This window comes from Struthio camelus, chromosome Z (assembly GCF_040807025.1).
Source record: "Struthio camelus isolate bStrCam1 chromosome Z, bStrCam1.hap1, whole genome shotgun sequence".
Classification (NCBI taxonomy): domain Eukaryota; kingdom Metazoa; phylum Chordata; class Aves; order Struthioniformes; family Struthionidae; genus Struthio; species Struthio camelus.
Genome location: NC_090982.1, coordinates 25,010,052 through 25,035,887, shown reverse-complemented (window position 1 = coordinate 25,035,887; position 25,836 = coordinate 25,010,052). Strand labels below are relative to the sequence as shown.

Here is a 25,836-nt window from a genome sequence, read left to right as displayed (position 1 = left end):
CTGCTTGGATGCCCTAATAAATTTTACTTTCACATCCCTGTGATTATGAGAGGTATTATCTCCAGTTTATACGCTCATTCTTCAGGAGTAGAAGACATTAAGGTGGAAAATATCTACACAATTTGCATCCTTGACTAGATGCTTGAGATCTGTATTTTAGGATTTTATTTGGTTTGCTATTTTGAGGGAACGCCTTGGTAACTGAAGTACTTTAAAACCCTGTTGACACTGCCTTTGTAGACAGCACTAGGGAGTGATCTCCTAGCCCCAAGTTGAGCTGATACAGACTGGCTTATGTCCTTACAGCACCTGGCCCAAATTTCCTCTGGGATCCATGTGGTATCTCTGTGGCCTCAAGACATAATTATCACTTTTTGTGCTTTCTCAGTTCAAAGTGCCCAACATGAAATACTGTGTCAACAGCCCTGTAGCGGGGTATTTTTACAGGAGATGCTTAAGTGCATCCATGGAAGTGTTTGAGGGATGGGACAGAGATAGACAGATAGAAGAAAACAAATTCACAACAGTTCACATTTACGCTGTCTGAGAGAAAACTTCAGGCAAGCTATGCTGCAGATAAGTTTGCTGTGGAGGGAACTAGGTGTTTTGCTCCAAAGAGATCCTGGGAATGAACCAGGCTGATGCACCACAGGATCAGAACACAGCCCCATGCACTTCCATTTGATAACAAAAAAACTCCAAAAGCCCCATGAACACAACCTTCCCACTCAAACCCTAGGTCCTGTTTATTTCGTAACAAAACGTTTTATGTCAGTGATTTCATTGGCATTGTATAGGAACTCTGCAGGGCATAGGCTCCAGCTCTGGTGGGTGACAGTCACCAAGCAAGATCAGGAGCCAGATACACTTCCACCTGCAACCCCTGCCTTATTCATACTACCTTTGCAACTTCTGTTACAAGTAAAATAGGTTTGTTAGCCAAAAAACTTTCTTTTCTATACAGTTCTCGTTCAGTCTCAACACAGAATCCAGCCTGTGCGCTCAAGAAAAGGCTTCTCCGTGCAAAATAGCACGCAATCAAGTAACCTCTAGTAGTATCAAACTGCCCGTACACGGGACAGATGTTGTTTGGAAGCGTAGGCAGGAGTCACGGGACTGTTTAAAAATTTTTTATCCTTGAGAATCACACTAAGAATTGGCATTGCTGTAGGTGAAAAAATTCTTTAAAATAATCCAGCTACCCACATACTGTTTTCATCTCTGGAGATTCTGCCCGAGTCCCACCTAAATTTTTGACAGAAGATATTTTTAAGTTCATCTATGCTCTCTTGTTTGTATCACACTTGGCAGAACAAAATGACTTAATTCATATACTCTTATTCATGTTCTGTGAACAGAATCTTCATCCTGAGATGCATGTTATTAAATTCTGCAGCAATGCAAAATGATTGTATTAATAGTTATTTTATGACCTCTTAAACAGATTAACACAGTTCCACTTGAGTTAGTAAATGCTCTCACTGACATAAAAACTCAGAAAGGAATATTTATTTCCCCAGTCTAGTCTAACTACTCATTTTGTTTTACTTCTCTCTTATGGTTGATATGAAAGTTGATCTTTGAAAACTTTAAAGTGCCATAACTCTAAACTCTCTGAAACATTTAGTATTGAGTACTTTATTTTCTCTAATGACCAACTGGGCAGCTTACTTCTTGTTCTTTTCTGAAAAAATACATGAATTGACATATTACAGCTTACTACAGATCACTGCATAGAATCAGTAACATCAGCATAATAGGTCAGGGAGCTGAAATAATTAAGAGACAATAAAATAGCAATCCCTAACAAAAGGTGGATGTATTTTCTCCATGCAGTCATTATTCAGACTTGCTGTTCATCTAGAACCGGTTACATACAGCAGCTACAAAGCGGGTACAAGTAGTCTGCAAGGTAGATAAAGGGCAGATGTCAGCTTCCAATTCCTCTACTGATGTTCATAAAGTACATTTCAGCAGTGAACATAAAAAAAAAAAAAAGTATTCACATTTTCAATTCAAGTTAACTGTCCCTCAGAGAAACTTTAGTTAATTATGGTACATTAATACATACCATAGCTAGTTGCTACTATTCCCTAATTAACAACAACAAAAAAAGGAGACTCCTTGGGTAGTAAGGGAGAGGAAGGAAGCAAAATATTTCAGAAAGGGAAGAAAAGCCACCACCTTACCTCATGAATGAGAGCTACCAACATTTGCTGGAAATTGCGTCCCCTGCTGGCCAGAAAACGATTAATAGGCTTGCCATCTTTGCCTATATGGACTGGAAGGTCGTAACATAACAACATGCCAGCTTAAAGAAATGGAAAAGAAAAGGAAGGTCAGCACAAATTCTCTTGATAATAGTTCAAAAGAGTATTGCATATGACACATTTGAGAAGACAAAACTTCTAAAGCTAATTTAATAAAAGCCAACAATCTAAAAGTATAAGTGAGCCTATGTAAACACATGCAAGCGGCATTAGATAGGATTACTTCTTAAACTGATCCAGTCTCAGACTCCGATTCAGAAAAATCTCTTTGGGTCAAAGCTTGTACGCGTGCCTCACTTGACCATTAACAGACCTGAGGATTCAAGAAAGTGACAGCTTACCTGCAAGGCCTGGTGTCATCCCTGGTTGTTTGTTCCTTTCATACATTTTCAGCAAGAAGTTCGGAATGCCTGCCACAGTCTTGCCCTGGTCTGAGCGTGTGGTCCCTCCTCTCAAGGCAGAGTGATACACGCCACGGGGCATGTTGGTCATCTCCTGTTTCACAAGTGATGCTGCAAACTCTTCAAATGCTGGATGAAACGTATGAAAAGCAGGAGGGTGGAAAGGGAAGGTCAGAGCCAGATGACGGAGAGACCAAAAAAATCCTAGTAAACCCAGAACTGCAGCTGTGCATGCTTCAGGGCAGTTATGCTTACCTAAACTAGTAACTACACATTCAGATCAAAGCTCAAGATCAAGGAACTGAGAACTCTTTGCAGCTACGGTATCATACTCACTGCTACTGCAATTCCAGCTCAAGAGACTGAATAAATCATGTCAGATACTCAGGTAGAAAAGAAAAATAGCCTGAACTATTCTCTGAGCTGCTGATTACATTCTTTGATTGTTATACCTGTAACATTGGCACAGGTTGAAGGAAGGAGAGTGAGAAATTAAATAGATGTTTATAAATGTAAAGAAACACGTTTTCTCACAAAATATATTGTTTTTAGAAGATTTAAGAGGAGTCTGTGTGAATAGTGTAGACAGTACACACATGCAGGAGAGGAGAGACACAAAAGTACAAAGCTTGTACTATGATTTCTGTAAGGATTAGCAGTAGATATTGTTTATTAAGTTCTCTGCTCTCAGGCTGTAGCTTTCATGTTCAGGTTGGGCTGAAAATTGTAAAGAATTAGTGTATCATTATTTCTTGTTTGTGAAGCCAAACTGAAGTAGCCATTACAGGCATTCAAAGCAAATTCTGAGGCAAGAGATACAGCCCAAGGACATAGCCTGCCAGACAAAAACCTCAAACTAGAAAATCTCAGTGAATTTCAGGAAATAGCTAGACATGCTACAAATGACAGAACACCGTACTCCAACTCTTGGAATCAGGCTGAAGGAAAAAAGAGGCAACTAATACCTCAGATGTTCCTCTCAATAATAAGTTATCAAGTATTGCCAAAATTTTGTAGTGTTTAGTGGTTTGTTTGTTTTATTATGAGGCTTCAAGGCTTTATTATTATGAGGCTTCAAGGTTTCAGACAGTTTTCAGGCATCCAAGATGAAAAATTATTAAAATCAAAAACAGTTTGTACAAGGACCATCATAATCCTCCCCTTATCCTGTGCACGCCAGTGCTTTGACAATTGCCTGAAACAGGCATAAAAGTGTGACAAGCTGAATGACAAAGCAGTTTTAAAGGAGTCTGAGAGAAGATATTCCCCACAATTTCAGTTTCCAATGGTTCATGTGAGCAGACAGTTATGGTAAGCGAACTGCAGCATGTTCCAATCAATTGTCATAAAAGTCTACATTTTACTTTGTCTTCTAGCTTTTCTTCTCTGCTCTGTTGCAGAAATAGTTTCTGTAGCTTTGTTTGCAAGCTTAGATGTTTTCCCCCTACAGAGCTGGGGAAGGCTCTTGGAAAAAAAAAATTCCCGTAATTCAACAGTAATGCCAATACCAACACCATCTTTTGGTTGCAGCTCTGTGTTTTATCAGCTGTTGCTATAGCAACAAGTGTTCATCTCTTCAGGAAGAAGCATGTGGAGGCTGAAAAAGATTAAAGATTTTTCCAGCCCCAAGGATGCAGGAGGAGGGAGGGAAGAAAAAGTAAAAAGAAGCAGCTCAGAGTTCAAGGAGTCAGCTAGGAAAAACAAGAAGAGGAAAGATCTCACAAGCAGCACTTCGTTGAAAGTTTTAGTTGCTTTGGTGTGCGCTAACAAGGACTTCAGGGGAAAATGAGAAACAGAGACCATCATCTTTAAAAGCACCTGGGTCCTTCTCTTACCAAGCAGTAAGGAAGTACTGAATTATCTCAGTAACATGTAACAGCAAAATTCCACCAGATCAGATGGCACAGATTCAGACCTATCAGGCTCCTGGGGCATTTCTGTCATTGCTTCAGACATCCAGTTTCCCCACCCTGTCATGGGAGTTACCAATTCATGACAATAACCCCTGCTGATCACAAAACTAAAGTTTTTGTTTAAGTATGTACTCTGTATTCAGTTTCAACTGGCAGTGTTAGAAGATGAAGACTCAAGAATCTATCTAATGAATGCTCTGGGGTGGAAAAGCTGCTGGCATGCATGTTTTTATTCAGTCTGTTTTCTCCAAACACCATTTGCAATTTTCCCACCTTCCTGGTAAGTTGCCCACTTCAAGGTTCACTGTATGGCTTGAGATTTCTGCCCAGTTGCATTACTGTCTTTAGTTGAAAGATGTTACTTTGGCTTCCCTTCAGAATTCACTAAACAGGCTATATAGTCCCTTTCTCTAGGTGAAGCTGCACATGTTTCAGACTCCAAAACGCACAGAGTATTTTGTGAAAGCATGTTTCTAGGACTCCCCTTTAGAAAAATATTACAAAGATGAGTTATATCATGGTAACACCTACAGACTGCAACCACAGAACGATATCCCAGGCATTCTACAAAGAGTGAAATAACAACACCTGCACCTAGGTACCAATGTTACAACCTTGTATCTAGAGATAAAAGATAGTATTAACAATAGTAATCAGGTGAACATAAAAATCTCCAAATTCTAAAGTGGATTCAACTGTCTAGGTGTCAAAACAGATATATCAAGCAGAGATGATCCCTTGAAGCATGCTTTAGTATCAACGTGTATCATTAAAATTAGGGAGAGCACTGAACTCTTACTGATTGATTATATTTTGCATGTTGTACTGTTCTAACATTATTTTAAAGTTTTGAAAAAAATCAACAGTGCTCTTGTATATTAGGAAAATTATACTTTATAAAACACCAGGGGTTTTTATGTCATTTTTTTTTCAACCCATGTTGGGATTAAAAAAAGAGTTGCCTTTAACAATGTCTGCACTGTCTCCCTCTTGAGCTCATACTGTGATGAAACACTGGGCACTTGAGGCAAATAATAAGCAACTAGCTTTTGCCATAAGACAGACCATATAACAGCAGGAGTTTATAGAACATTATAACCATTTTTTCCACTGTCAGGACCTCTGAACCCTGTCTTCCTAAGACTGGGTTGGGAGGTTTTGTTTGTTTTCCTTTCAAGTTTTACTTTATATTTTTTCTTGCAATTTGCTAAGATACTTTGTCAGAAACAAAATAAGGCTGCACTCTAACATGCCACTCTGTTATAAAGGAGCTACATGCCTGTACAGTCACTGCTTCTAAAGCTATATAGTAACCTCAAATACTAAACATATTCTACCTCCTAAAACAGAAGCTGGTGTCAGAGACAACAGCTTGATATAGGAAGAGCCTGGAACAGAGAGATCCACTTCCTTCTCTTCCTCTTCTTCATTCATGTCCATCTCCTCTAGTGGATCAACTTCTGGTCGTGCCTGAAAGATGAAAACAGAAAGTATCATCACAAAAACATTTAATTCTGAATTCCCACTAACTTTCATGATTCCAAATATCAAAAACACCCACTCAATATGAAAAGCCATCAATTTCAATTATCTCACTCCATTAATTTGATGCTGAAAGAACAGTTTTTCTTCTACCTGCACAGCAGGCTTATAAGATCACCCAAGTACGTATATCTAGGGTATCCGTAATAGTAAAATCAATCATGACACCCACGAACTGAACTAATATTACTAAACCTTCATTTTCACTCAGATTCTTTTCCAGTCATTCAGAAAAATATCATATGTTGACATTTTAATATATAGCAAACATTTCTGATCAAAAAAGTTATTTTTCTATACTAGCTTTCAGAACTTGATGATCATATTTTTAATGCATTTAACACAAATATATTTGCCTAGTAAGAGTGTAAAATAACAACACCATTAATAGAGTTATGTGCCACCACAAAAGATATTTATTATTGCAGCAGTGTTTAGAGATTTTTCTCATTGTCTATCTTGTGCTTTTTGATATAAACACATTTTTATTTGTAGGGTTTATGTTCACCTTTTTTCATTAGTTTATACAAAGCAAGTACGTTTCTTAATTTTAAAGCTGTTTATCACTTTTTATCACAAGCGGTCACAACACCCAGACAGACCCAATTTTGTAACAATGCAGGAAATAAAAACTTACAGAAATATTTACTGCACCATAAAGTACTAAAGGATTGCCGACTACTGCACAGCCTCTCTTACAAGATTATTAGAAAAAAAAAAAAAATTTGCATGGATGACCTTAAACATCAGTCTCCTTGTACTCCTTCATTTTGTCAGGTTATTGACCCAACTGATCTGACTGAAGTTTCAGAGTTTAAAGGCCCTCCACATATACTCAACGTTTCCAGTAAATAACCACAACTTCTTTCTGCCTGCCTTTATCAACAGGTGCAAGATATCATGCTGTAAAAGTTCAGAACACAAGCACAGGAAAAGTTTTAATCTTAATAAAAATAAAAATAAAAAAAAAATCACTTATTGTTCAGATCAACTTGCCTAATTCAGAGACAGGAGTCCTAAGCATGAGTGGGACAGCAGTAGGTGGAACAATATTCACTTGAGCTGCCTAGTGTCTTTAAAACTTCATGAATCAAGGTCTGATTTCACACCTTACCAGATGCAAACAAAGTACCCAAAGGCACCTGAACAACCTGCCAATTTAACTAATGAAAGAAGAAAAGCTGCCTTCTGACTGCTTATACCTCACTCAGCCTTCACTTGCAGCCTTCCCCTCTTTCAAGAGTTAGCTAGGCTAATCACACACAACAGCATTCTATTTCACAAGCATGAGTTCACTTCCTTTGTACAAGGCTCCCATGGTTATCTGGCAGAGAAAGCACAATCCTTGTTTCCCTTCCAATATGATACAGATTATGTCTGGTGGAAGCCTCACATGTCCTCACTGCTAAACATACAACATTGCTACCTGTTCAGGAAGGTGAAGAATTGTATGTTCTTCAGAGCCAAATGAAGAGAGTGATTTATAGGCTGAAACTGCTACAACAGCATCCTAGAAAAATGAGCAGGAAGAAGATTATAAGCACAGCACAGCACACGGTATTGCTACCTAACGGAGAGTCTGTGTATAAAAAGCCTCTCCACTAACCACTGAATGCTGAAATAGACTGACTCTTCCTATAAATAAAGGAAGTTTTCCTCAGGCACTTTCTCAGTTAGTTTTTTTTTTTTTTTTTTTTTTTTTTTATAAATACCATGCAAACTAGAAAGACGCATTATCTAGGCCAACATTGTGATTGCTACACTCCCTAATAGCTGTGACTGTAGTTCATGTAGAAACACCTGAGTTACGTTTAAATGAAATTGCTTTGGCTCTCCTCGTCACATGGCTGTGATGGCCCAAAATTCACACAGTGCTACAAAACCACACCAAAGAAATGGGGCGTACACACCTGTGTAGCTATCCTGTATTGAGCTACACATGTTGTAGTTACTCAAATCAGTATCCCCAGCATGCCCAATTTGGGTTAAATGTCACAGCTGCAACTTGGCAAAAGTAGCTTTATCATATCAGATAAACTCAATCATATCAGAACTCAAACTGCTTTTGCCCATGTTAATTAAACCTGTTCTTGAGAGTGGCAGAGAGAATGACCTCAGCATTACCAGTTACCAACTTTCATAAGCATCACACTACTTCAAAAACAGTGTTAAACAATCAATGACAATGAGAAAACATGATCAGAAAACGAGACTTCTGACACTTAACTTTTTCATGACAAAAAGGTATAAACCCCAATATTCAGCAGTTGACACCACAAAATAACTTTTTCAGGTGTGTCACCTACCTTGTTTTGTGTGTTGTTCCAAAGGAAGCTGATAACTTGAGCTTTGAATTTCTATAAAAGTAAATAAAACATGCATTCACATTATTTATTCACATTAAAGGAAAAGGCACCTTCCACCTGAGAAGAACTGCTGCCACCTCAACACACACTGAGCCAGAGTGGAGGGGGTACAGAGCTGAACTGTAAACATGCTCTCATGCCTTTGTTCTGGCAGATTAACCCCAGTTAACAGTTAATCTGGGAGATTAACTGTTCAGATTAAGCCCCCCCACCCCTGCACTGGTGAAGACTAGTATTTCTCACCTCTCTCCTGCGACTTATTAATGCAATCTGAAACTGTGCAATGTAAGGAAACGTGCATTATCGTTAACTTGAATTAGCCAGGCAGCGTGGTTTAGATATCCGAAAATAAGTAGGCACATCTATAATTTGCATGCAGAGATACACTAAAAGAAGAAATACACTTTAGGCCACAGGCACATACCTCATATTCATTTGTATTCACTGTTAATGAGGGAACCAGGGCAAACAGTTCATTAAGTGTTTTTAAGATGAGGGGTCTTGTATCACAGCTCAGCTTTGGTGACAGAGCATTCCATGTAGAGCGAATACAAACAACCTGAAAGGGAAACGAGAGGCATCATTAATTACACCAGTTCCAGCTTGCCTGGCACAACATTTGATTCCAGTACTTACTTTCTTTTCTCCTACTTGAGATGGGAATTAATGTAAGCTGTATTAAAGGAACAGCAAGCGTATCAAGAATTTCTTTATATTAACACTCTCACAGTGCATTAACTGCTACCCTGCAACAGTACTAAACAACACCTCACTGGATAAAGCAGCTACCAGTAGGAACAGATAGAACACTGTAGTGGTACACAGAAAAACAGCAGATATACCTGGATATAGCAAAACTGCACTCCTTTATTTGTTTAAAATAACTTAAAAGCAAGCTGCTTCTGAGAATTCAGCGAGATGGAAGCAGGGGGTAACTATGTTCTCCGTGAGCTCTCCAAAGTGTCCTTAATCTCTGAACACAACCAAATCCTGACAACTTTGTGGAAAAGAAAGGAAGAACGTAAAACTGCCAGGAATCCAGAAGTCATTTGAAAAAGTCAAGCTAAAATAAAAACTAACGCCATCACAGCTTCCTTAGCACTCTACTGAGTAGGTCAGTTCTTATACAACTTACCTACATCAAGAAAAATCATCAACAAGCTCGAAATACAGAAAGAAATCATTCTGGTTGCGTGTCAGGAAACCACAGGCCATAGTAACATCATGCTTCCATTGTTAAATTTACAAAAACTGTGAAATTGGCGTGATAAATCATGAAATTTATTTTTATTTAATTAATAACGAATTTGGAGTCCTGTCATTTGCTTTCGAAGGCCTTAGAACATGCAAGTTGCACTCCTTTTAATCTCCCTTTGCATTCATTCCAGGAGCAACAAAGTCACTGTTCATGAAATAGAAGCCAAAATGACTTCGGGCATGGATCTGCAATTCCAGCTATTAGGGGCCTCAAGAGAAAAAAAAAATCAAGAACATGAAAATATCGCAATGGTAGGTTAAAGCAGGAATATCTGCAGGCTTCTATGCGACAAAGAGCCCAATATAACCTGGAAAATCATGCTCCTTCAGTTATTTCAATTCAGGAGTCCAATACGGCTAATAGGACAAATCCCCTTGAGAGGCAAAGCAACTCATTGTTACAGATAATGTCAATAAAGTCAAACACTCAGAGCACCTTGCAGGTGCATGATTAAAAGGTGGAATTTTTGGCAGATTAGGAATCACTGGGAGGAAAAACAAAAACAAAAAAACAAATCCTCTAAAAAGAAGGCGCCACTCTACACAAAAAGAAATCTAACCTGATCTTTAATACTTCTGGGGGCAGAGATAGCTGAACAATTAAGACTCAGAATGTAATAGTACATGACAGATGCATCCTGGAGGTTAGATGGTAAACAAGACTATCAGAACAATGAGACCACAGAACTGATTCTCATTCAGATTTGACAAACCGGGAGGTGTTATAGCATGGTAACATGCATTAATCAGCCAGCTTAAAAGTTCCGGATATTTCCATTAAAAACCAATAGCCAAGTAAGAGTTTGTCAGCTGTAACACAAAAAGAGATGTTCTACAGCATATTTCCACACTGTTGAATGGTTTCATTAGCACCAAACAGCAAACCCTTTACCCTCGCACATTTAGTATTTGATAAGCAACAGCAAATTCGCTCAAACTAACCCAGAAGCTTTTAGATGCTTTAGTACATCTATTTCCTTGAAATACTGGCACAGGTTTATCGATGCGGCCTTGAGCTTGCTGCAAACAGAAGTGGCCTAGCCAGAGCACATGCTGTGTCTTTGTCTATGTACAGCAGTACCTGCCTCCACGTATAGAGTCAAAGCAAAAGGCCTTTCGCACCTTCCAACCTGATAAAAAAACGCTCAGGAAACATGCCTCACCCTGTTCTTTACCTCCTTCATAAAAGCGAAGAGAATCTAATGAAACACTCTTGTCTCCACATTCAAATCCATTCACAGCTAATATTCCTATTCCCATTATTCTCTTCTATTTCTCTTTCAGTAGCAGAAGACGAATTTTTACTGCAAAGCCAGCTCATACAACCAGTTTAGCTCCTCTACCTGTTTGATTTTCAAATAAGCATCTTCACTCTCCTCCATGCAGTTCCTCTTGGGTGAGAGTTCTTAAACATTCACCAAGTTACTTCACCGTTCTCTTACTGAGTCCTCTTTGCCTTAACACCTAAAATTATTCACAACTACTAGAGTGCTGATGCATATGAGCTGCCTATCATGCCAGTCAACCTTTTTATATGCTCATATGTTTATCTGTAGTCATCTTTTAGAGCTTAGACTGAACCTTAAGATATCTAGAGAAAAGATTAGGGTTTGTTATGCATGTTGGGACACCATGATTTCACATGCTGACTTTACTAGGTGCTGCAGACTCTCTGCTGAGCAAAATAAGGATAGTACATGTGCCTTCTCCAAATTCACCTTTCTGGTGTCAGGTGTAGTTCCTACCCATCTCAATTTTTTTTTTTAATCCATTTTTCTGTGTTTTGATATAGCTAATAAATTGCAATGTCAAAATTTACCTCCAGGACTAAAGTATGCTTGAGATGAAAAAAGGTATAGTCTATACATCAATGAGCTTATGCTTCAGACCGTCTGCGCACTCAGCAAGACGATACTGTATTAAATAAAATTCACAATGTTTAAGATTAGACGTTCAGAATGTTTCTGTGGGTTAAAAATACTGTTGCCATCTGCGATGTCTTTTGTATTCATCCTACCTTCTAAAAAGCTCAAAGACTACCAGGCTACTACTTAGCTATTCACCAAAACAGATTCAATCAGCTTTGTACAGCTAAGAAAATAATGACTGCACTTGTACACTATTACTCTAAGTACAGCACAGGAGTGAGACATGAAAGGCTGCGTAGGACCTACCATCCTCACCTGGCTTACTTTTGTCTGCTGAGATCTTATGACGGGTCAACGAGCAGTCAAGTTTAGCATTTTGAAGCACTGAAAAATGGCAGCAAGATGCTCAGCCACTGGTACTTGTCTGACTGAAGAATTAAGCAAAAAGCCACAGAGATAAATACTCAAGTTCTGTGAGACTACACAGCACTATTAGTACTGAAAGCTTTCCATTTTCCCTTGTGAGATTCTTTAAGTTTCCCAAGTCTCTTCTGTGCAAGGAGCAATGAAAACTTCAGTCATTTCTCTGCAGCATCTGACCAAACCTCACACTGTCCCCTGTGGGGAATTTCACTTTTCAGACCTTACCACCATATCTGCATTACTCTATCTGGAATAACCACCTGTTGCTTCCATTTCTCTTTCAGAGTGTAGGTTCCAAGGAAACAATAATGAGGCAAAACAGGAAAAGCTGCATAGAAAGAAGAAAAAAAACCCCACAACTATGCCAGAGCTAGAACCAAAGTCCAAAAGAAAAAGGAAAAAATAGCTATGGCAGAGCAAGGCCTGAGCAAGTACTTAGCCTTTTAATGAAAAAACACCAGAACCGCAAGTTAAAACCTTTCTTTAAACAAACAAAGCAAAGGCTATGAAAAGTTCTTCCACATCTATGAAACTAAAGCAAAGCAACAGAAGACTCGGAGAAATGTATATCCATCTACGCAATGAAATTAATTAAAGGGATGTTTATGAACATATTGCACTAATGCACTGAGGACAGTTTTTCAGTTACTCTGCACTGAGAAAAACAGCATGCTGCATATAAGCAGTAATTGCTGAATTAAACAATCACTCCAGTGACTGTGAAAAACACTTTAGAGAGCAGTTTCAAAAATTGAAGGCAAAGCCCTTAGGAGAGTGCCTGTTGAGTTCATTCCCTTTTAGGAACAGCACATCCATGAATATATTTCTATGGTAACTAACACTGATAGCTAGAAACACTTAATCTGATTACATTCTGAGGAAAAAATGATACTTCTCTTTCCTATCTCTCAAAACACTCTTCGCAAGAATTAGAGAAATACCTCTTCAGTAGAAAGGTATGCATATCTTCTAAGACTGGAAGTTCTTAGTTTAGGAACTAAACTAAACAATCCAGCATTTTTAGCTTCATAATGAGCTGATTGTCTAGCAAAAAGAAAACGGACCTTGAATTAATATGCAGGGAAACATATAAAACAAAGCTGTATACTTACGGAGTCTGACTCAATACTACCACATAGGAAGACTACAAAATGATTAGCTAAACAAGTAAGTTTCACGTCATTCATTCTTCAAGTGTACCTGATATTCTCCAATATCAGGTAACCATTAGGGTAAACCATAAAAAAGGCAATAACCTAACAGAAGTTTCAAATTTAGCAGAGGTCTGTACCACACTTAAGCAATGGCAAATGCAAACGGCATGTTATGACAACTGTGTGGGACAACTAGACATGGTAGCGTTTTCAGAGTTAACCCCAAAGACAGACGGAAGCAAGTGAAACATGCAATAGCAACATATGTCAGATGTTTATCAGTTACATTAAAATTAATATATTGTTTTGGACATTGTATATTTCTTCTTCGCAGCTCGTGTGCACCTGAAATTTTGTGCGACTGAAGCCTTGTTACTTTGTCATGTTAAATGAGCATAAGAGCTTTCAAAGTAGGTTACCGAGATAATATTGTATCTTCGTTACAACCTACGAGATAGACATACCCATCACTAGGTACAGAACAGTGAAAAAACAAAACACACAGAAATTTGTAATTCATGATCAAATAATTTGCTCCATATGAGGTTAGTAATAGACTCTGGCAGGCTGGCAGTGACACAAGGGCCAATAAAACAACTGTAGCAAGCAATCTAAAAAATGAGGTAAGCATTAAAGGCAATCCTCTTCCACATACCTCCTATCTGGGGCTGGGGCTGGGGCGGGGTGGGTGGGGGGGAGGACAAAGAACATGTTTGGATTAGGACAACACCTGAATGTCCTTTAGAACAAAAATACTCTGTTCATCAAGGTGATAAACTCCTCTTTCTCCTTCCCCCCCCCCCCCCCCCCCCCGGCACTAAAGAAAAGAAATTTAAGGAATTGATTGTAAAGGCTACAACAGTGTTGTTATAATTTTCTTCAACACACTTCCTCCCTCTCAGATTTGCTCAATAAAACCTAATGATCTTTAATCAGTCCAGTAAACAAATGCAAAAGGCAATCTCAATACAACCACAGTTATCAAAATATATGCTGACAAATTACAAGGATCACAGATCAGATCAGGGTGGACAGGAAAAACGAAAACACTTAGGGGAAAAGTGATAGGACAGACTAGTGATAATTTATGGAAACTGTACACTGGCACATTCAATACTCTAAGCATCTAATTGGAAGTTACAGATGCAATGAACAAGGTCGCTCAAGGTAAGCAACCTCTGGGCAGACACTAGAGAATCATTAAGTTGTGGAAAAATATTAGAAACTTCAACTTCACATTTCAGCTTTACCACTTCTTTTTAGCCACATACCAACAGAAAAAATAAAGAGGGTCAAAGACACACAGGATATAAAGCATAATGAAGAAAAATATACAAGGAAAACATCAGAAGTTAATGTAGGCACCAATTTATATGTTCAACAAAGATCTGCTGGTCTGCCAAAAATGCTGGCCTTCCATTTACTTATATATAGACAAGAATAGCATTTCAATTATCATATGGTATATGTATATGCGGTATATGTACGATATGGTATACCTTACATAGAAGTCTACAGGGGAGTGTTTTCTACACACATTCATGCACGTCTGAGCACCACACATACTTAGTGCAGTATTATTGTCATACATGACCCAGTTGCTATCATTTCAATGGCTGTCAACCCTGAAAACCATTCCAAACCATTAACATCCTCTGTAACATCCACATTTAAACTTTTTGTTTCATGACTGGAAAGGATTTATTTTCTTTTCTGTGTGTATAGAAAATTCATGCTAATAGCAGAGATTATGTTCACATAAAAATGATTTGAAATTGACTAGCATATAGAGAGAGAGCGCTAGAGGGAGAAGTGCAAGTCAAGCAGAAATTCAACTTTTCTACTGGCTGCAAGATACAACCTGTCTTTCCAAACGCTAAACATCTGACTGAAGAGCATAGGCATCATTAACTTACAGAAAGATGCGTTCTTCAGTACCATAATCCACATAGTCAGCACACACTGCTTTTGACAACTCTGCATTTTTTGTTATTAACTTGCCTGTCTTCAGCAGGTTGAGCATATGCTGAAACTTGTTATTGAACTGCAGCTACCAATATGCTGTCTCAGTATCACAGCATATAGAACATAATGTACACTCCCAAAATATACCAAGGCTAAGAACTTGCATTATTTGAGAGATTAACTCCTAAGAAAAAAAGTTGGATCATATGAAATAAAATAAGCTAAGATTGTATGTTCACACAGTCATCCTGGCCTTTCACAATCAAATGTTTCCATTTCCTCACTCACCATTGTTGCTGTATTGTTCCAGAGGTCATGAGGAAAGAACAATATTGGTTTGTGTTTGTTTCTCTGGTATATGGGTTTCAGAGGTTTATTTTGTTTTGCGGTAAGAGAAGGTAGAAACAAAAGAAAGTACTTTAGTCAAAGAAAATTTTGTCAGTGAAGTTTCAAACTTCACCCTTGGGTATAATGCTGCTGCTGTCCGAAAACCTAAAGAAGAAAAATAATTTTTTTTAAAATCCCTAATTTGGATGAGGTCTAGAGGGACCAGCCAGGTACTGAGACAACATCCCAGACGCGCAGTATCAGTTAGTTCTCCAGCATCCACTAGCTGTGCAGCTCCAGCCTCACATAGACTACAAACTCAAAGAACTGAAGGCTCAAGTCCTGCAGAACGCTGTGTTCAACACAGTTAAACATCAATGGAATTCTCCAAGGCCAAGGTTTTCTCAGTTTAGAAAGGCACATATTATTCTGATAGCTAATTAAAAAGCACTGTATTGAGGAACAACTCACATTTCTAAGACATCATGCATCACCACACTGGGAACATACCGTTTGGAATTCAGATCCTGTTCCAAATTCAATGCAACATGGTAACAAAAATAAGCATCAGCCTACATCAGTACTTTTTATTAAGTGAAATCACACAGTTACATAGATATTAATATTATTATTCAAATTATGGTATTTCCAGTTGAGTAGTGTTCATTCAGATACCACAATTTGCGGTCACTGACCAAGGTTCTTCTGTCATTACTGACAAAATTAAATTTCTCTCTCTGTCTGATGGTTCTCACCCTAAATTTAAGAGCCCCCTCAGAGTCTGATGGAAATCCAGAGATTCACAAACAACACCCAGAATGTTTGTGCTCTTACACAGAACTCTTCCAACAGAATTCTCAAGCGAAAGTAGACAGTCCTGCAAGATGCTCGTCTAATAGCTCTACCCCTGACAGCTTAAACCTGAAAACTCTGTAACTCAGGATCAAAGAGTCAGTTCTAGAAAAAGTCTTACCCAATTTCTGGTTCTTGGCAGTTATTATTGTTATGTGAACATTTGAAAACAATCACATTGCTGCATCTAGAAGCCACAAATTCTAATTTTCGGAAACTGTTGCTCTTTAAGAATGCTAAAGGATAAGTTTACTAAATACGAAAAAAAAACTTTAAAACGTACAGCTACATATTTGTGTATTTTATTTCTCATTGGATATCTTTAAAACAAAAAACACCCTTCAAGTGATTCCCTTCTCATTTGCCAAAATATAAGGTACGTCGAGTTTACATGCTTCTCATCCAAGGTAACGTATTGTACTTGGACTCCCAACTGATAGCACAGGAACTTGAAGAAAGTTTTTTTTCCCATTTTGAACACTGCTGGTGTCAAAAGAGGAAGAAACAATTCTTTGTTACAAAAACACACTGGAATTAGCATGAGTTCATTCGCACTGTTATACGCCACATTAAATATAAATTTGGACTTAATAAAGAAATACAAGAAAGGACCAAGGACAAGTTTCGGGGAAGGGATCTGTTAAAGGATGAGTGCATATATGCTCACATGTGTTCTTCATTTCTTAGAAAAAGTACTGCAGCTTGGAATATATCATAGCTTACAAATTGCTTCACTCTGAGAAGAACTAGAATTTACAGTATGTCTCATTCTGTGCCCAAACACTTGCTGACCACTGACTAACTGTTTCCTGAAGCAGATCTTCTGACTGAGTAATAACAAAAATAAACTTGGTGAATTATCAAAAAAAGAAACATTGTTTAACCAGGCTAAAAATCAACGGGCATTCAATAAATACAGAAGCCAGAGTATATTAAAACCATCACTGAATATAGCTGTGCATTCTGGGCTATCATTTATATACTTCATACTAAAATGCTATACCACCAAATTTCATTAATAAATTATTTTCAACTCTTAAAGTGTTCACCTGTAAAATTCTCTGGGCTATTTCAAAAGAAATTCTCTAAAATTATCTGACATAACAGCAGTCCTGCTGAAAATCATTACTCTGAATGTTGTGCTGTTAGCAAATCCTAGAGCAAGGAGATGGAAACACACAGAGGGAGGAAAAAGGTACTTTACATACATATTTTTAAAAGGTGAATAAATAAAAAGGTTATCATTGCAATAATGATCTTGACATGGCACATTTATGGTGGAACAGCTGACTATTTGTGATAAACAGCCTGAGGTGAACTCTCTCTGCAGGTCACGAATCCCAAGAAAATGCCCTGTGACTCCTTGGTTATGCCTCAACTGCACAAGGCTGTTCTCTGAAAACACAACACTGTCTAGGAACCTAGAAAGATGAAAAGCTTTTATTCATGATACTGAGATGTCTATTCATACTGGCATAAAAAGAATTACTACTGATCGGAAAATGTATATTCATAGATCTAGACACAGAAAGGTAAACAGAACTTGCACCAAAGCTTTAAGTCTGTTTTTGTCTTCACATTCATTGCTGTTTCTCATTTTGGGTTTGTTTGGAGTGCCAGGTCATTGCCATCTTGAGACATTAACAACCATACAGCTCACAGGCCCTTTGTGCTTCTGGTACAGAGCATTCAGTTTTATATTTGTGTTTTCTTGTTTGTTTGTTTGTTTGTTTTTTTAAACTTTATTTTAAAATGGTAAGCTTACTGCTGCTCAAAGCACTGGCTGGAAACACATTTACCAGAAGGAAAAGAACAGAAGTTCATATTTACTGATCTCAAGGAGAAAACCACTCTCGCCTGAGCTAACCTTCTGTCCTAACACGATGATGAGACTATGGGAAAAGGGAGGGAAAGATAACATTTAAATATGTCATTTCTTCATCATTTCTGAGAGTGGGAGGAGAAATTCAAGAGAAGCACATTATTTTAGGCAAAGTTTCCTCTCTGAGACAAATATCTGTTTATACTAAATCTCAGTGATGTTAGTGCATCAGGTCTATCACAGAATTTATCTATTTGGAGAATAACTGAGGTTAACACAGACTTTAGCAGGTCACCTAGCCCAGTTCCCCAAAGCAAGGGCCAACTGGATCAAGCTGCTCAGGGACTTGTGCACTTGCATTGTAAGGAGAAACGGTGGCTGTAATACTTGCAAAGTAACAGCTGCAAAATTGGTTGTAATCCTCACAGCTCTTCATGGTTTTTTGGATACATCCTTTGATATTGACAGGCATCATAACCTCTCCCAGGGAAAGCAAATTCCAAGATACTTCTCCTTTTGGTTATGCGGTACACAACACCCGTGTAACAACAGCTCTCAAGAGTTCTGCCTGTGGTTGGCATAGCTGATAGTTTTGCTGAGACCATTAGTGTAGGCAGTGCATAACGATCTTCTGGCAGGCTATGTATTTCCGATTCTAAAAAAACATAACTTATGAGACAGGGATTTATTGGGGTTTTCTTCTTGATTTTTTAAAGTCTACACATATTTATACTGCTTTAAACTCCTGCTATTTTAGGGGGAAAAAAAAGTCCAAGCAGAACTGGTGTCTTCAAATAACACAGCAAATACAGCTACGAATAGATCTCATTTAATGTCTTTGTAAACAACTCCAATACCAAGCAGCCATAACATCCCTTCCTAGAGTATACACACGAGGGATGGGTATCCCAACAGTGTCACAGTTCTTGTTAAAACCATCTGAGAGATTCAGTAAAAAGGCAAACTAGATTGCTCAGCACGTCTAAGACTGCCATTGTCCCAGAACAATCCTCAAATAGACATTCTTGAATTATTTGTCCTCCTTTCTAGCTTTGCTGTAGAGTCTTAAAATTGATTCAGTATATCCAGTCAGTTAATATGTCAGTAACCAAGTATTAATCATTTATCTCATAGCAGCTCCCTATCTTTCATTATGACCACCTGAAGTATTCAGAATTTCCTCTAAACTTCAACTAGGACAAAACCTACCAGAACCTTGCTGGTACAGGTAAACTGCAGATAACAGCAGCAAAAGGCACCAGACATCCTCGACTGCAAAGGGTTATACTTAACAGCTAGCTGCATAAATACTTGCAATTCGCAGTAAGTAAAGAGTGTGTCATTGCTTTACATAATTAATATGCACTGTATTAAGGAAAAGGGCCCTTGTTGCCACTTGAAATTTGCTGATAAATCCAATTCAAGAGTAAATTAAATTAAACCATCTCTTGTTTTCCAAATGCACTCTGCCCAATACTACAAAACCAGCTGATGTGACAACATGGTGCGCAAAGGCAGAAGCATTAGTATTATTTCTGTGGATTAACAGCAAAATCATCACGTCAGTGCTATTTCCACAGTAAAATTGGTTGACACTCGTCTTTGTCTGCCTATGCAGTTTGTCCATGTTTTACTGTGAAATGCTTACATTGAGGTTTCAGTTACAAAAGGGGAATTCTTTTTGTGGACTATATACGCCATTTTCCAGCTTCTGCTAACAAATTATATGCATTTAGAGCACAATTTTCCATAATTTGCGTCTACAACATGAACTCAACGTGAGTTTGGAGACCAAAAGGGAGAAGTGACATGCAAGTTAAAAGTCACTATAAGTATTTTAAATTATGAAGTTTAAAACAAAACTTATTAAAAATGTAAGCCAAATAACTATATGTTTAAAAGAAAAATCAGACTTTCCTAAGTTTAGAAAAAGTTGTAGCTTCTTCACTTAGATTACAGTGACAAATTCAGTTTTCCTGAAGCTACCTGTACGTACCACTTCTCAGAAAGACTGCAAGAGTACTAGATATTTTATAGGTGAAACCAAAACACATTGCTAGAATTTTATTCCAGTTTTAAGAAAAAAGTGTCCAGATATGTACAACAGCAAAGCTTGGGAAAGCAAAAACAGAGAGGAAGAGAAGATAAACAGATGTGCCATTAGACTACACTACTATGCCGCATGTACTAACACAAGGACAGAAAATCAAGTTGCCAGATCACTGTAGTCAACATCTAAGACTGAAAGAGTTTGGGTTTTGGCAGGAGATGTAGGAGGGGGAATGTCTGTGAATATAAAAACACAGCCATAAGTGGAAGAATTAAGGCTACATCACCAATTTAACTTTGTTATTTCCAGCTTTCAAAAACTAGAAATTGTACCAATGATGAAGATGAACTAAAATGGATTCTGGTGGCTACCTTGAAAGAGGAGCTGGTAACATGATTTTATTTGGTGAGGGCATAAAGCGCAGAGTTTGAAGGGAGCAAAAGCAGCAGCAGGATTTGTAGGAGCAATAGCAGGGAATGAGGAAATCAAATCCATCCTTAAAGCTGCAAAAATCCTGATGATGGGTATTTCAACAGACCAGCCAGACTATAAGCAGGCCAATAAGGTCAACATCATTTTACTTGCTCATTCAGTACATGCATGGGGAAGACTCTGCCACTACGGAATGTTCGTTTTGGGACAAGACAGAACCTGACAGTTCCTTTCAACAGCAGCACTTTTGCACAGTTAGGGAACTGCACCTACAATACTGGCTACAGAGTTCAAAAAAAATTATGGTTTTACTAACGTACAAGGCCAGGGACATAAAGTGAGGGGAAAAAAAGGACAATGAAGAGTGAATCAGACCTGACAGAGGGAAACTGGGAGAAACTGTAGCCCAAGAGGAAGAAGGCAACGGATCTTCTGATAAAATCTCAATAAAATACCACAGTTTTAAGAACAAAGTTATTAACTGTACGTTGCATAAACTACATCCAGCTTTATAATTCCTACTAAACGTCAAATTCACCACAGTTTGTACTTCACACTACATCTTAGTTCATTACATTGCTCTGCTATGCCAGTTTCTTTCTGGTCAAAAACCAAATAAACGTAGACTGATGGAGTAAACAGCAAGAAACCACTTCCTTAAACAGCTTGGAAAAGAATAAATACTATGCTTAGCATGTTAATTCTCGAGTGTTTCTTGGCTTGCATACAGAACTTCCAGAACTTCACATATGAAATCAATCACAAACCAGGACAGATGCCCTTACAGAAAGTACACTGGCTTTTGTTGAAATCATACTGGCAAAAAAACCCAAAACAAACAAATAAATAAATAAAACAAAAAACCCCAAAACCCACACACCACCACCAAAACATTTGCCCAGAATTAGGAAATGTGGCCTGGCAAAAACCACTAGGTATATTTAACATTTCTGACGTGTAAGTCACTGCATACTCCTCTCCTTAAAGGCCTTTTGTTACACCCACAAAAACATAACAAAGATTTAGCTCTCTTCATAAATCACACAAAAGCAAATCCAATACCCTTAGCTCTATATGAGAAAGTCATGCAGTGAAACTTACTTTAGGTTAAGCCATTATATTTACATCAAACAATTACTGCAGCCAACTCAATGAAAAGTTATTCTTATATAGTGTTAGACCAAAAATCAGTATTAAAGCACATTTTAGTATAATATTACTTTTACAAAGGAGCTTTTCTGAGACTCAGAACTCTGAGTTCACAGGAGCCACACAGCCTATGGGGTTCCCATAGAAAGGCTCTTGCTTCCAGACAAAGGCTCTCGCTCCTCCTCAAGATTTACCTTTGAAGAACAAGTTTAGCACCCTCCAAGCTGAGGAGGAGCTGGGCATGGCTTCAACGGAGGCAACTGGCCTGGTAGACCCTGTGCCATGCAGGAACACCCAGAAGAGGTGGTGAGCAATTGTTGTGGGTAGGGGACAGAGGCACCTATCTGCCGACCTCACCTCTTGTCCAGAGAGGTTTGCTGCCTGCCAGGGGCTCGAATAAGAGATGTCATGGAAAGACTGCCAAGGCTTGTCCATGCATCGGACTACTACCCTCTGCTGATCTTCCAGGTGGGTGCTAACGACATGAAAGGCAAACTGGAAACCATCAAACAGGACTTCAGAGCTCTGGGAACGGTGGTTAAGGGTCTGGGAGCCCAGGTCGTTTTCTCCTCAATCTTGCCTGTGAGGGGAAAGGATGGGAGGAGGAGTAGACGAGTTTTCCAAGTTAACAGCTGGCTGCGCTGCTGGTGCTGGCAACAGGGCTTTGGTTTCTATGACCATGGGACCCTGTTTGAAGGTCGACAGCTGATCGGGAGCGATGGGATCCACCTTACCTAGCGGGGCACGCGTGTCTTAGCCAACAGGTTGGCCAGCCTGGTAAGGAGGGCTTTAAACTAGGAAAGATGGGGGAAGGGGAATGGTATAGTGGCAGGAGAGTCACTAAAACACCGCTCAAGTCAGGATGCCTCCAGCAGGTGCATGTAGCCAGGGAAGTGCGCACGGGACATGGCTATGGAGGATCCTCTCGCACCCCTCCTGAGAAACCTGCAAGCTTGATTGGCTCTCCAAAATGCCTGTACACCAGTGCCCGCAGCATGGGGAGTAAGCAGGAAGAATTAGAGATCTGTGTGCAGTTGCAGGGCCATGATCTTGTTGCAGTTACAGAGCCACGGTGGGATAGCTCGCATGACTGGAATGCTGCCATGGACGGCTACGTGCTTTTTAGGAAAGAGAGGCCAGGAAGGCGAGGTGGTGGAGTTGCTCTTTATGAGAGGGAGCAACTGGAATGTATGGAGCTCTGCCTCGGGGTGGATGAAGAGCAAGTGGAGAGCCTATGGGTAAGGACTAGAGGGCGAGCTAACTGGGTGACACTGTTGTGGGGGTTTACTGCAGGCCACCTGACCAGGAGGAAGTTGTCGATGAGGCCTTCTACAGACAGCTGGAAGTAGCCTCACGATCACAGGCCCTGGTTCTCATGGGAGACTTCAACCCCCCTGACATCTGCTGGGAAGACAGCACAGCTAGGCACAAACAGTCAAAGAGGTTCCTGCAGAGGATTGATGATAATTTCTTGACCCAGGTGGTGGAGACGCCAACGAGGAGAGGTGCAATGCTAGACCTTGTACTAACAAACAAAGAAGGTCTAGTTGGAGAGGTGAAGGTTGGGGGCAGCCTTGGCTGCAGTGACCATGAGATGGTGGAGTTCAGGATCCTCCGAGGAGGGAGCAGGGCAATGAGTAGGATCGCAACCCTGGACTTCAGGAGAGCTGACTTTGGCCTCTTCAGGGACCTACTTAGGGGAATCTCCTGGGGTAGGGCCCTAGAAGGAAGAGGGGTCCAACAGAGCTGGTTAATATTCAAGCATCACCTCCTCCAGGCTCAAGAGCAGTACATCCCTCTGAGGAAGAAGTCCAGCAAAGCGGGCAGGAGACCTGCATGGATGAGCAAGGAACTCCTGGCAAAACTCCAGCAGAAGAAGGAAGTCTACAGAATGTGGAAAAGGGGACAGGCCACTTGGGAGGAATATAGGGACGTTGTCAGAGTATGCAGGGATGCGACAAGGAAGGCTAAGGCCCACTGGGAATTAAATCTGGCAAGGGATGTCAAGGACAACAAGAAGGCCTTCTTCAAATACATCAATAGCAAAAGGAAGACTAGGGAAAACGTGGGCCCGCTGCTGAGTGGTGTGGGTGCCCTGGTGACAAAGGATACAGAGAAGGCAGAGTTATTGAATGCCTTCTTTGCTTCCGTCTTCACTGCTAGGGCCAGCCCTCAGGAATTCCTGACCCTGGAGACGAAGGAGGAAGTGTGGAGAAAGGCAGACTCTCCCTTGTTTGAGGAGGATCAGGTTAGAGATCTTTTATCCAAACATGACATTCACAAATCCATGCGCCCCGATGGGATGCACCCACGGGTGCTGAGGGAGCTGGCGGATGTTATCGCTAGGCCACACTCCATCATTGTTGAAAGATCATGGAGAACAGGAGAGGTGCCTGAGGACTGGAAGAAAGCCAGTGTCACTCCACTCTTCAAAAAGGGCAAGCAGGAGGAGCCAGGGAACTACAGGCCTGTCAGCCTCACCTCCATCTCTGGAAAGGTGATGGAACAGTCATCCTGGAGGTCCTTACTAACCATATGGAGGACAAGAAGGTGATGAGGAGTAGTCAGCATGGATTCACCAAAGGGAAAGCATGCTTGACCATTCTGATAGCCTTCTCTGATGGAATGACTGGCTGGGTAGATGAGGGCAGAGCAGGGGATGCTGTCTGCCTGGACTTCAGCAAGGCTCCCGACACTGTCGCCCATCACATCCTCCTAGGGAAACTCAGGAAGCGTGGGCTGGATGAGTGGAGAGTGAGGTGGCTTGACAACTGGCTGGACGGCAGAGCTCGGAGGGCTGTGGTCAGCTGCGCAGAGTCCAGTGGGAGGCCTGTAGCTCGCGGTGTCCCCCAGGGGTCAGTGCTGGGCCCAGTCTTGTTCAGTGCATTCATCGGTGACCTGGAGGAAGGCGCAGAGTGCGCCCTCAGCAAGTTGGCTGATGACACTAAACTGGGAGGAGTGGCTGACACACCAGGGGGCTGTGCTGCCATTCCGAGGGACGTGGACAGGCTGGAGAGCCGGGCGCAGAGGAGCCTCATGGAGTTCAGCAAAGGCAAGGGCAGGGTCCTGCACCTAGGCAGCAATAACCCCATGCCCCAGTCCAGGCTGGGGGTTGACCTGCTGGAAAGCAGCTCTGCAGAGCAGGCCCAGAGAGTCCTGGTGGACGACAAGTTGAGCATGAGGCAGCAGGGTGCCCTTGTGGCCAAGAAGGCCAAGGGTCTCCTGGGCTGCAATAGGAAGAGTGTCGCCAGGAGGTCAAGGGAGCAGATCCTGCCCCTCTACTCATGGGGAGGGGAGGCCTCACCTGGAGTGCTGTGTCCAGTGCTGGGCTGCCCAGTACAAGAGAGACATGGCACGACTGGAGAGAGTCTGGCGGAGGGCTATGCAGGTGATGAGGGGACTGGAGCACCTCTGCTCTGAAGAAAGGCTGCGAGAGCTGGGCCTGTTCACCCTGGAGAAGAGAAGACTGAGGGGCGATCTCATCAATGTGTCCAAGTATCTGAAGGGAGGGTGTCCAGAGGATGGGGCCAGTCTCTTCTCCGTGGTGCCCAGTGATAGGACAAGAGGCAGCGGACACAAACTGAGACATAGGAAGGTCCATGTGAATATAAGCAATAACTTCTGTGCTGTGAGGGTGACAGAGCCCTGGAACGGGTTGCCCAGAGAGGTAGTGAAGTCTCCTTCCCTGGAGACATTCAAAACCCGTCTGGACACGATCCTGGGAAATATGCTCTAGAGGACCCTGGTTGAGCAGGGGAGTTGGACTAGATGATCTCCGGGGGGCCCTTCCGACCTCAACCATTCTGTGATTCTGTTCCAATATCAGCTATGCCAACACCACACATATGACTTCATAGTTTGTTATACTAGTGCAGATATTGACTAAAATTAGATTCTCACTAAAATCCCTACCTAAGGAGAGAACTAGTGACATTCTGACCTCCTCTCTGCGCTGCACATGGAAAATCTCAGACAAAGTTATTAAAACCCTTTCCCATGGTTATCTATTGAGACAGTGGCAGAGTGAAAAAGCACCAAAATAAAA

The 25,836-nt window shown here is 40.5% G+C and overlaps 1 protein-coding gene across 3 annotated transcripts in view; it reads right to left on the bottom strand.

Moving 5' to 3' along the window:
• FOCAD (focadhesin) overlaps positions 1-25,836 on the bottom strand; it is a 131,792-nt gene that overhangs the window by 44,645 nt on the left and 61,311 nt on the right. For all 3 annotated transcript variants that reach the window (XM_068929137.1, XM_068929139.1, XM_068929138.1), the window contains exons 16-21: positions 8,917-9,051; positions 8,433-8,483; positions 7,553-7,636; positions 5,922-6,054; positions 2,612-2,800; positions 2,190-2,311 (exon numbers count right to left, since the gene is read on the bottom strand). In XM_068929137.1, coding sequence (XP_068785238.1) covers positions 2,190-2,311; positions 2,612-2,800; positions 5,922-6,054; positions 7,553-7,636; positions 8,433-8,483; positions 8,917-9,051 — 714 coding nt within the window. The remainder of the gene's footprint in view (positions 1-2,189; positions 2,312-2,611; positions 2,801-5,921; positions 6,055-7,552; positions 7,637-8,432; positions 8,484-8,916; positions 9,052-25,836) is intronic.